Source organism: Aptenodytes forsteri, unplaced genomic scaffold (genome assembly GCF_000699145.1).
Source record: "Aptenodytes forsteri isolate BGI_AS27 unplaced genomic scaffold, ASM69914v1 Scaffold177, whole genome shotgun sequence".
Classification (NCBI taxonomy): domain Eukaryota; kingdom Metazoa; phylum Chordata; class Aves; order Sphenisciformes; family Spheniscidae; genus Aptenodytes; species Aptenodytes forsteri.
The window spans coordinates 200,176-212,358 of NW_008795020.1; the positions used below are offsets into that span (position 1 = coordinate 200,176).

The 12,183-nt window shown below is 39.9% G+C and overlaps 1 protein-coding gene across 1 annotated transcript in view; it reads left to right on the top strand.

Moving 5' to 3' along the window:
- MIA3 (MIA family member 3, ER export factor) overlaps window positions 1-12,183 on the top strand; it is a 28,722-nt gene that overhangs the window by 14,377 nt on the left and 2,162 nt on the right. Inside the window, exons 5-25 of the mRNA XM_009275755.2 lie at window positions 244-335; window positions 846-977; window positions 2,198-2,219; window positions 4,361-4,449; window positions 4,605-4,682; window positions 4,776-4,886; window positions 5,756-5,827; window positions 6,041-6,145; window positions 6,942-7,064; window positions 7,178-7,301; window positions 8,147-8,202; window positions 8,284-8,374; window positions 8,504-8,642; window positions 10,349-10,450; window positions 10,550-10,610; window positions 10,701-10,736; window positions 10,828-10,895; window positions 11,189-11,286; window positions 11,402-11,533; window positions 11,742-11,810; window positions 11,939-12,015. Of these exons, the coding sequence (XP_009274030.1) occupies window positions 244-335; window positions 846-977; window positions 2,198-2,219; window positions 4,361-4,449; window positions 4,605-4,682; window positions 4,776-4,886; window positions 5,756-5,827; window positions 6,041-6,145; window positions 6,942-7,064; window positions 7,178-7,301; window positions 8,147-8,202; window positions 8,284-8,374; window positions 8,504-8,642; window positions 10,349-10,450; window positions 10,550-10,610; window positions 10,701-10,736; window positions 10,828-10,895; window positions 11,189-11,286; window positions 11,402-11,533; window positions 11,742-11,810; window positions 11,939-12,015 (1,877 nt within the window). The remainder of the gene's footprint in view (window positions 1-243; window positions 336-845; window positions 978-2,197; window positions 2,220-4,360; window positions 4,450-4,604; window positions 4,683-4,775; window positions 4,887-5,755; window positions 5,828-6,040; window positions 6,146-6,941; window positions 7,065-7,177; window positions 7,302-8,146; window positions 8,203-8,283; window positions 8,375-8,503; window positions 8,643-10,348; window positions 10,451-10,549; window positions 10,611-10,700; window positions 10,737-10,827; window positions 10,896-11,188; window positions 11,287-11,401; window positions 11,534-11,741; window positions 11,811-11,938; window positions 12,016-12,183) is intronic.

Consider the following 12,183-nt stretch of genomic DNA (forward strand, 5'->3'; position numbering starts at 1 on the left):
TACACCTGCCCCGCTCCCTTCGTGAAGGGGCTGTTTTTCCTCGCCCCCGCCCCGCGATGTGGGGCAATCCCGCGGGAGCGGAGGCGTCTGCTGGCGTCAATCCGGGCAGGGATCGCTGCCTGGCCTCCCGCCGCTCCCCGGCGCTTGGGGGGAGAGGGGGCCTGCGAAGACACCAGCTCGCCCCTAGGTTGGGCTTTGCAGGGGGAAGTGTGTGCCCTCGTTTTAATCTCACGCTTCTGCCAGTCGCGGCCGGGGAGAAGGCAGGGGTTTCTGTGTGGCTTGTACAGCTTATTTTCCGAGTGCCGTGTCTGTATCAGCCCTGTAAACCGTGCCAGGTATTCACACCTTTTTCAGGCAGTTGGTGCTCTATGGCCTTCAGAGAGACGTATGACAAGACACATGACATATGACCCTGTGACCAGGGTGACGGCGGGGAAAAGATCTGAGCTGTTTTGACTGGATTGTTATGAACAACATGTAAAGCTGGGGGTGTTTTTTCTATATTTTTCCATCCTTATAGCTTTATTTGGAAACAGTTCGAATAACTACTAGTGCTGTGTAACACAAAATGTGTGTATCAGCTTATTTTGGTGTAGCTGTTCTTTGCCAGCAGATTGTTACTGTCAGGTGTCTTCCAGATACTCAGACTTTTGAGTTGAAATGCAAGCATCAAGCCGCTTTGTGGTTTTCTTCATTTTCGGTTTTCAGTTTAGAGAAAAACTGCAAGAAAGCTCTAGATGGTTCTCTGGTTTTACGAGAGAAATAAAAGCATTTGGCAGACTGCTTATTTTGCCTGAGTATTTAATAGAAACATATTCATAGTTGTCAATGTTGTTGGTTTTCAGTTGGTTGCTACCCTGCCCGAGGAAATTCGTCCTGGGCCTGATTTCCATGGACTTCCATGGGAGCCTGTTATTATCACTGCCTTAGTGGGATTTGCCACGCTTGCTATAATTTTCTGGAGAACCTGCCTTTCAGTGAGTATACTTCATGCTTGCAAGCCTGCTAATACTTCACTTACTGAGCGGTCTTTTGTATGGTTACACTGTTTCAGCATTACCGGGGTCAAAGCAATGTGTAGTCTTTTGCGGTTTTGCTTTTTCTGTTTAGAGCATTAATGTGAACTAAATGCTGGGCTTAATAGCTAAACTAAGTTGTAGTTTTCTTCATGCTAAGAAGCGTTTCCTTTAAGCTATTAATTGAAGATTTTTTTAGTAAGGGGCAGTTTTGAAAGCAAAATAAGGGGGTATGATGTAAACCAAGAAGGCTGAGGGAAAGGGTCAGCATATCTTTGAAATGAGAAGCCTTCCATGTGCTTGAGCCTGTTGCTGACTATCTCCAAAACAAGCAGTTAATCCTTCCCGGTCATATTGTCCAGTTGCTTGTAGGTGCCGCATTTAGAAACCTAAACACCTGATCTTAATTCTCACTGGAGAGCCCCTTCCTCACTCTGCATTTGTCCTCCTCTTTCCTACATGGATAATTTTCTGTGCAAGAAAAGTGCCATCACCAGCTCTCAAGTATAGCAGTGCATCTCCTTGGGAATTGATAGATGAAAATCAAATAGGACAGTTTATTTTACAGCTGTCCAGTTCAGTGATTATATGCTCTGGAAGTCTGTGGAATACTTTGTCTTTGCTTGACAGATATACATTAAAACTAAATATCTGTAATAACACTGGTAGTTTTTTCCTTGCTTAGTTTTGACATTGAATACACTAGGTCAGTTTCAAATGCAAAATAGTGCTAATTTAACAGCATGGAAAGAAAGCTTCTGAAATTCTTTAATAGTGTTAGTTTTGAAATGAGCAACTGCCATGTAAACTTACATTGCTTTAAATGGATCAGAACTGGGATGCAAGTGTTTTTTGTGTTTGCAAGTTCATGACTGTTGTTTGATGCAAAATGGCTTCATTTTCTTTGTTGCAAATTGGATGTGGGCAGTTACTGCTATCTTTTAGTGACTGAGTAACAGACATTTACTAAGGCTCTAGGACAGGGCATTAACCTAGAAGCTTTTATTAGAAAACAGCTTAAGGTTGTTTTGTAGCGTATTCAACACTCTTGTTGGCAGCGATAGATGTGTTTTCCATATGCTTCTTTAATCCGCGTGTAAGTGGTGACTTTTTTCTATAGGAAAAATTAATAAAATTTTTCACTTATCACTTTTATAGCTTTTTTTTTTTTCCTTCTGTAGGTAAAGAGTAGAATATATCAAGGTAAGTTTCTCTGTGCTTTTCAGTGTACTTGATGCTTAGGCATGTAAAAGTTTTGAAGATTGTTTCAGAGGACCAAGTGTCAATCTTCACTCCCATTCAAGGAGAATGCTAAGTCTGGGGTTATGGGGTAAGCTAGGCTGGTAGATGATACTTACTTGAATCTGAGGATTTCAATTTTGCTTTCAATAATGCTTTGATTTGGAGAAACAATGCAGCTCACACCTGCAAATTAAAGAAAAAGGCAAGGAAAAACTCCACCTTGTTCAACATAAATGTGATCCATTGGTTTTCTGGTATAGTGGTGGTTTTCTGACTAGCAGTGAATCTGCTTTTGCTTGTGGCTTCTCACAAAAAGCAGTAGCTAGTTCCTCTTGCCTTTTTGGATTGAGGGGAGCCTGAAACTGCCTGCTGTGCAGTTGCAAAGAGACCTTCTAAATGGAGACCTAAATATGCAGATATTCCTGTGGCTAGCACATTGCTTTTTGCAAATGCATTTCTCCAGCTTCAAGTATATAAAATTAAAGTGTGCTGAATGGAAAGGAAATAGAATTCAAAGTAGGGCAATTGCTGAAATTCATAATTGAATACAAAACAAAAATATGAAAGAATTGTCTTCACATGAACTCTGCGTGTTTCCTCTTCACAAACCATGCTACTTATCTGTCATTCCTCTCTAATTTCATTGTAGTTATACCGCAGTTTCCTTCTATATAATTAATGCAGAATTGGTGAGCTGAAAAAATCCGTCTTGGATCCATAAGGAGATTTCTGTGCTGCAAAATAAATATTATTGGAGGGGGAAAAACATCAGTATCAGTGTTGTAGAAATTACTTAGGAGCCCGCCTTTTAAAAAAAAAAAAAAAAAGAACATAGATCTAATCCCCTTTTTGCTTCCCCCCCTAATATTCTTCTGTATAATACTGTATAGAAACTACCAAAGCTAAGAGCAAATAAGTATTCTTCAAGTGTGATAAAATTCATGTTGTTTATTAAAATCTTTATCTAAAATGGAGGAATATTGACAAAAGTGCATGAAGAAATAGATTGCATTTGGAATCCCAAAGATAAAATCTATTATCCACTCTTCATCACAGTAGTAAAATTGGGAGACCAAGCTAATGCAGGGATTCCTGCCCCCCTTAAACTGCTGAGAACTATCTCGTACCTCAGCAGTCGCTTGTTGGCTCTCCTCTCCCCCGAGCAGGAAGGGCTGGGGATCCTCTGGCCTGAAAGCCCTCGTGTGGGAGGGGAAGGAGGAGTAGCAGTTGCCATTGCACCCTGTGGGATGCAGTTGGAACAACCAGTGCTTCCTGTGTGTGCTGCAGGATTTGCTGTGAGGCAAATGGGGCTTGGGGTGTTCAAATACGGGGGTGGTGTAGGACTTGAAAAAGAATGACGATTGGATGTTTCTTTAAATTAATTTGCAATAAAATAATTTAAGTATGTTAATGATTTTTGTTGAATCCTGAGCGTTGGTTGGCAACTTTTTAGGTTGAGAAACAAATGCGTGCCTAAAGAACAGTTGCTCTGTCACAGCCCTTTTGAGGTCTGTAAGCAATAATGTCTGTTGGAAAGCCATGCAGTTCCTTGAGGCTTACTGATGCTGTCTGCTAGCTGACAGTCTCTTTTCTGTTCCCAGTAGGTCTTTCAGAGCTTTCATCCTATTATCTTTGCTGACCAAACATTCAGTTTCAATACAGCAGGCGGAGGTGGTTGTTAGGGAAGGTGTAACATCTCCCTGAGTGTCACAGGGACTGAGACTGCTCTGACATCCTCACTGCCAATTCTTCCCTTGAACGTACCTCATCTGTGTGTAGCCAGCACCTTACTCTGCTCTGCTGTGCATTCTCTGACCAGCTTCTGTGAAGTGGATGCAAAAGCTATATGCTTTGTGTCAGTGTTCAATGCTTTTACTGTCTCGTTTTCAATCCTAACTTTAAATGAAAGCTGGAGATGCTTAGACTCCTGCAGAAAGGGCTGACTGCCAGGGAACTGACACTATCCTGATTTGTGCTTTAGTCCTTACTTGAAAATGTTCCCTAAAGTGGTAGTAATGATAGCTCTGAATTCCCCCCTCCTCCCTCCCCCCCCCCCCCCAGGATATAAGTACAGTTACTGTAAGCTTTCTCTTTCTTCCTAGTGACTGAAAAGCAGCTTGCTGAAAAGATTAAAAACCTGCTACAAGAAAAAACAGAAATTTTAGAAAAGATATCAGAATATGATCAAAAGGTATTGTTCTAGGTTCACGTCCCTTTGCTTCCTAATTTTTTGTTATTGGTTTAATGACACAGTCAATGCAACAGCTAATATATTTTTATTTTCTATTCTTACTGAATATTATGTTGACAATTTCCTCAGCTCTGTTTGGTTGTTTCTGTGCTTAGATAAAGGAAGCAAAGGAATCTGTGAAAGTGGCCCAAGAACAAAAAGATGTTCTCTCGGATGAAACTGCAGGGCTTAAGGTAAGAAACAGTTAACTGTCTCTGTACTGAAAGCAAAAACATCAATAAAATAACTTGCTTTAGTTGGTCTCTCTTTTTTTTTTTTTTCATTAGGACACTGTCAAAGGACTGGAAGAAGCAAATCGTCAGCTAGATGACAAAGTAAAAAATCTGCACACAATGCTTGAAACAGAGAGAAAAAAGAATGAGAAGAAACAGAACAAGGCAAGAGCAATCACACTAATGTCTTATATTGTCCTTAACTTAATGTGCCCTAAAAGCTGGTCACAACCTGATGGGTAAGCAGATAGAGGTAGAGCAAATAAGATGAATCATCTGAAAAAGAGAACTGAAATGTAGTTTCAGGTTCATCCCAAGCTCAAGGGGGAGAATCTATTGATTGCATGGTGGTTGGTTGGTTGGTTGGGGTTTTGGGTTGTTTGGTGGTTTGTTTTTTTTTTTTTGTAAGATCTTGATGAATTTGTGTGGTTATGTGCTTTTACACACAAACGGATGTATTCAAGTCTTGGGCTAGTCTAATACTTCCTAGCCAGAGCCAGGAAGTTCCTTAACACAATATGGGCTGAAGGTTTCAGGTTGGTAAGAGGCGTTTTCTTGTATTTAAAGGAAGCATCTAGTTCTATAGTAAGTGTGAAGATCTCTAAGCTGCCTGTCATTCTTGTTGTCTAGAGGTGGTACTTTTTTTTTTTCTTTTTTTAAAAAGCCTAATTTTCTGTAGTAATGGTAAGCTCCAACAAGTTCTTTGGTGTTTTGATCAAAGGTTGTTGCTAATGACAGCAGCACGTGGTACTTTCGTTCTAGACTGTGCATGTGTACAGGGAACTTTCCCAGCCACGGATAGGCAGAGTCACAGGGAGAATTCGATTCTAATGTGCTGTGTGTTTCTGTTCCTTGCCTTGCTGATAAGGCAGTGCTGTGTTGCTGCTAGTATAATGGGTGCTCCAAATGGAAATTTGTTGGTGTTTTGACTTTCCTATTATGCTTCCAAAATATACAGCTAAGGTAATTACACATTCGGGCTAAGACATGCACCAGGCTAATACAAAGTCACTGCTCATCTTTTTCTTGTATAGATCTCCGAAACCCAGAAGTCCTTGGAGAAACTTCAAGAGGCTATCAGTGTGCATTCTGTAGAGCTTTCAGAGGTAAAGCATTATCTACATCCTCTTACCAGTCACAGGTACAGGTTCTTGTACCAGGAAAATTCGTATTTAGGTTGTAATTGAAAATGCTAGCTTGGCAGATTCCAGGTTGTTTGTGCATATATACCTTTTTCTTTTCCATTGCTGGGTAATACATAGCTCTTGCTCCATTACAGTTTGACTTTGTCTTTTTGTTCCTTTTTCTTTCATATGTAGGTGCAGATAGCCCTTAATGAAGCTAAACTAAGTGAAGAAAAGGTGAAATCTGAACTTCATCATGTGCAGGAAGAGAATGCTAGGCTGAAAGAGAGCAAGGGGCAAGTAAGTTATGCCCAGGCCAGGCAACTGTGTTTCTCTTCTGAACGAAATATCGGGGCTTTATTCCTAGTTTTCCTGAGTATAATTTCAGTGTGTTTCCGTTTTCTTAACATGTCAAAATTCCTCATTTCATATTATCAAGATAAAATTTAAACCCCTTGCACCTGCCTGCACAGGCTTTTTGTGCAGGTGAGCCACATGTCTTCAGTATGAAGGCTTTGCCAGTTCCGGTGATTCAGTTTTTGTCAGCAACTTCACAGAAAGTCTGTGCTGATGTGGTGGTCACTGCATGATTGGGAGATTGTTGCTTAGGATCAGGACTGAAGGAAGTCATGCTAAAGAATTGCCAAAAAGCAATTCTGAAGTGAAGCTAAATGGGGAGGCCCTTTAGGCCTGAAATATCACGACTTCTTTTACAGATAATTGTAAATATCTGTCTGTTTTCTTTCTCCATATATAAAGTAGATGGCCTTTTAAGGAATGTGGTTTGATTACCTCTGGACTGCAATTAATTCCTCATATTTTGAAGCGTGTGAGCAGTTTGGTTCTGATGTTGGGATATTAGCTGAGAAAATGTCAAATTTGTAAAATCACCTAATAATATAAATTGCAAAAATATTCTCAGCATCCAGTTCTACCAGTTGACTAGTGATGAGTGTGATAACTGTGAAGTTTACCCTTTATCTGTGATCTGTGGTGATCAGTTATCACTAGAGCTGGTAGCAGAATAGACTTTAATTACATATATCCTGTACTAAAAATAAAACAAGTAATCATCTTGTCTTGGTGCTTCATACAGCTGCTAAAAGAAGCTGAAGGTTGGAGTGAGAGGCATACTGAGCTCAGTGAGCAGATCAAATTGTATCAGAAGTCTCAGAAGGACATAGAAGAAGCACTTGCCTACAAGGAAAATGAAATTGAAGTAGGTTCTTTATAACAAGCTTGCTTTAAATATTACACATCATAAAATACTTTGGAATAATTTGCAAAATGCAGAGCGATTCTCCTTCACCGAACCTTTGATTTCATTACTAGGTTTTAACTAACTGCATTATGCAGCTGAAGCAGCTCGACGTGGATTCAGCATCTGAGGCCAAGAAGGATGGTGAAGGGCGTGAATGGAGCGCAGGAGGCGATCTGGCCAACGGAGAGTTGCCAGGTACAGTAATCCTACCTGCTGGCTGATACGCCCAGTGGCTAAAGCGTATGCGGTGGTAAGGTCATATCATGTCATATGGGGACCAAGAGGAATCCATGCATGTAGCTGCCTGTGGGTTAAGAGGCTGCCAGCTTTAATCCTCAGACAACACAAAATACCTCCTAACTGAATGGAGAGACCATTAAAAAGGCCTATAATTGCCTTTAGATTACTGTTTAGGTATATCTTAAGTGTAATGACACAGTTTTAAAGATGGCATATAAAGGCCAAGAACATTCCAAAAGCTGAGAATCTCAGCTTTGTTGTTATGCTACATTTATTTTTAATATGAATTTTTAATGAGTATTGTGCTTACCTCTGGTTAGATAACTAATTTACGTAATCACATCTTTTAAATCTGAAAGACTGAAATAGACATTTTCAAAACTATTCAGGAAGTTTGTCATTCCTGAAGTTGCACATGTATTTGCTACGTCTCTGGTTTTGAAGTCTTTTTTAATTTTCCTTTTTTTCTAACCATACAGTATATGTGGCTGGAAATTCCCACTTTTTGGTTTTCAGATAGCATGTCTGATAACAGATACTGCATTCGTATTAATGTTAGTGTGCTGGCTAGAAGGAAGTGGCGAGAAGGAATCCTCTGAATTCCTTTTGGAATAAATCTAATAGTTCTGCTGTGCTGGTCATGGAATTGCTATTGTGTTTTGTTCCCCACCTCCCCCCCTTTTTTTTTTTTGACCGTGTAAGGAGATTTATCCCAGATTAAAATGTATGGAGTGTTATTTTTAACAGCTGTAGAATTGTGGTTAAGAAACAGGGAAAACAAAAATATTTTTCTCTTCTAGATAATGAGAGTGAGAAGATGAAGACTCAGATCAAGCAGATGATGGATGTCTCCAGGGTATGCTGCACAAGATATCTAATAAATGCAGCCACGTTACTGCTATGCCTAAGATCGTAAACTTTCTCCTCCTATTTTCAGGTAAAAACTATGTTATCCATAGTTGAAGAAGACAGAAATCTTCTGCAATCCAAACTGAGTGATGAAGTAACAGCAAGACATGAGCTGGAAGGTAGGCTTAGCAAAAGAATTGCTTAGGATGAAGTGATGTTTGTAGTTTAAAAAGAAACTGTTTAAGTGGCATGACGGTTCTCATTGCAACTTTCTTCAACTTCCTCACCTACCTTTGCTTCTCCAACAGAGCAAATAAAAAAACTAGAACATGACTCCTGTTCGCTCCAGTCAGCCAAAGCTCGGCTGGAAAATGAGTGCAAAACACTACAGCAGAAAGTGGAGATTCTTGGTGAACTTTACCAGCAGAAGGAGATGGCACTCCAGAAGTAAGCCTTTCCTTACTCTTCCACAACAGAGCATGTTATATCATATGAACTATCCAAATGCTCTTTGCTCAGTGGGATCAAATAACTTCAAGTTGTATTTGGAGTGAAAGGTGATGACTGCCGTTTCAGTACAGTTGAAGCCCTTTTTTACTCTTTCCACTATTCCAGAGATTCTAAAAAGACTGTCACTTTGCACACACAATATTGCCTTCTACCATAAAAAACAAAACAAAAAAACCCCTCCAAAACAAAAAAAACCCACAAGTTCTGGAGAGGGGAAATGGGTGGCTTGGTCTGCAAATTCTGTGGTTGCTATCTCACACTGTCCAGAAATGTCAAGGAGAATATAGTGGCCATTAAGAATTGTTTCAGTTACTCAGATCTCAGTTCAATGAGTCTAATTCTCATAATGTAGAAACTTAGTATTTTAGCCTTGTGAGCTTTTTTGCATTCTCAGAGAGCTAAATTAAGGTTGAGTTCATGGTGGTAGATGAGATGAATGAATTGCTAGCAGTGAAGAACTAGTTGTATGTCTGTGTTCATTCCTCATTTATTTATTCATTTATTTACTTACTGAAATGTCTGTAATACCATCTCAATTTTGTGGGGAAAATTTGAGATAGGATTCGGGCACATTTTCAGCTAAATTCCTTAGGAAAGCTGAAATTGTGGAGGAGCAATTGAAACTTCTAAGGTTCAAGCGTGTAGGCTGGGGGAAGCACAGGGTTGAAACGAGCTAAGGAATTGAGGCTATACAGCACCTCAGTGGTGAAACTGCCTGACGTCATAACTTTAGGATCCAGGTGTAGTAAACACATAACAGAGAGGGGAAGGATAGCCCGCCTTTCAAGGAAAACTTCCTCTTGACCTCTCTGAAGGATTTCTATTCCTTCCAAAACTTTTAGGAAGTTACACTGCCTGTTACTACTTCTGGATTCGAATGAAGGACTTACTGTAATTTTTTTCTGGAAATGTAGCCAAGGAAATGGATTATGTTTTGAACTGGCTATTAGCAATAGTCAACTTACTACTAGTTTAATGGTTCCAGTTTTGTGGGATAGCTCTTGTAAGTTAGAAACACATTATGGACCTCTTAAATACTTCCAGAAAAATGTTAAAAATTAAAAAATTAGTGAACCATGAGGTTATAAAAAGACTGTGGAAATTGGTCATGTAATAAATTGGTATGGAGAATACCTGGAAAAAAGGTTCTTTCCACATGGTTGATGACTATTGAATGTGTCTGTCACCTGGGCCCTAAACTCCCCCTTTTTCACTACACATTCATTTCTTTCCCTTGGTTAGATGTCAGTTCTGCATATTTCCTTGTTTTATACCTTTGTAAATCTGGATTAGCATTTGTAGAATTGGTAAGTATACTACAGGATCTGAAGAGATGAACTGTCTGCAATTGTTAGATTCTGACAAATCTTTAGATGCTGACAGAACTTTCCAGTCAACTCTGCGCCCTTCATTTTCAGGTTTTATACACAAAGGGTTTGTCTGTTGGTTTCAAAAGACAGTATTTGTCTCTCAAAAAAACCCCAACCAAACAAAAAAACCCCTCTCTTTATTCTCTCTCTGTATTCTCACGCATTATAGATTCTGATATCGTTGTTAGCAGGGGACTACTTTGATTTTGAGTTGTAGTAGATGTAGGATGGTGGAATATATGGTGCTTTTTTTTTTTCCCCCCTCCTATGCAGAAAACTAACCCAGGAAGAGTATGAGCGTCAGGAGAAAGAGCAGAAATTGTCTGCTGCTGATGAAAAAGCTGTGCTGGCCATCGAGGAAGTGAAAGTTTACAAGTAACTTCAGTTTCTGAAGACTCTTGTTTTCCTATATTTCAGCTATTGAAGAAAATTCATTTAAACCTCTCTCCCTCCCCTCCTTTTCCTTTTGTACAGGCAAAGGATCCAAGATATGGAAGAAGAATTGCAAAAAACAGAGAGATCTTACAAAAACCAGGTAAATTTCCTGCTTGCTGATTCTTATGTCACCTTTTACTGCATACTAGTAGTTGGACAAAATAAGCTAAAACGCTTCTTTTCTTCTCAGATTGCTGCTCATGAGAAAAAGGCGCATGACAACTGGGTAAGAATGTTCTTCCTTTTCTGATGCAAACAGTTTGTATTTGAGTTCAGGTTGGTGCAGTTAATGCAGTTGACAAAATTTTCCCTCATAGCTTATTGCCCGCTCTGCCGAGAGAGCTCTGGCTGAAGAAAAAAGAGAAGCAGCCAACCTGAGACAAAAGTAAGTACAGTACAGACCATTTTTATTGCTCTTTGAACACACTTCGTGTTGCTTGGGAGAGAAGAAGGTCAAACAATGCAAGGTGCACAGTTAGCCTGCTTGCTCAGAATGTGCAGTGCATATTTGAGTTACTAATTTTAAACTACTATTAAACTGTTTTGATGGTTAAAATAAGATTTCTTGGTGAAAGCTGTAACACTTTACAATGCAGTTTGCCTATGATACTGTTACATTATAACAAATACGACTCACATGTATTATTTGAATAAAACACCTGTATTTTTTAAAATTAGATTAATAGAAGTAAACCAAAAAATCGTCATGCTTCAAAGACCATTAATTGTAAAGCCCACTCCAGACAGACCCGATCGCCAAGTCCTACCACGGCGAGGTAAATGCTGCTGTTTCTCCCAAAACTTTGGTCTTTGAGTCAATATATCCTAAAAAAATAAGGCTATGGTAAACTGTAGAAAAGTAAATCAAGTGTTTTTTCTTCTTTGGCGTAGGGCCCTTAAGCAGAGATGGCTCTTTTGGCCCATCACCTGTGAGTGGAGGAAATCCATCACCCACACAGATGATAGAAGTTCCTCCTCGGCCCCTTTCTGCTCCTCGAAGGGAAGGCTCAAGAGGTGAATTTGGTAAGCAGGGAAGCTTCCCTTCTGTGATAACTCTCTCTTATGCTGCAAACCCAGGAATGCTAAGGTCTGACCTTGGTTCTAGGGATAGTGGTAAGTATTGATACCTATTTTATTAATACACAGATGGGTGATAATTTTTTTTTTTTTAATATAGAAATAGCTCAGGCACGTGTTGATTAGGATCTGTGGGGTTCTTGTTTCCCTTAAGGTGCAGTGGTAGATGGCCCTCCTGCTCCACGAAGGCCACCAGAGTTACCAGGAAGGATGTCTGTTCCTGGTAGGTTATGTGGCCTGCAACCAACTGCAACTTACCCAGTTATTCTTTCACTTCAGAAATGTAATTTGAAAAACCATGTTCCTTATCCCACAGCATGGTAAGACATGCATCCGTGGCTCTCTTTGCAGATCTCGGACCTGCTGTAGCATCCCTGATCAGTAGTGGGCCAAGAACCTCCTCCCCTTCCACAGCAATGGATGGAGTGGTAAGCTGAAAAAAACCCAACCTTCAGGAAGTGTTTCTAATACATGATTCACTGTACTTCCTGCTGCTTCTTTAACTGTATCGTGTTCTGTCTTGTCTATATCCTGTCACTATCCTTACTTGCTGTCCAAAAAAAAAAAAGCAACCCTCTCCCAAAGAGTCTGAAGCC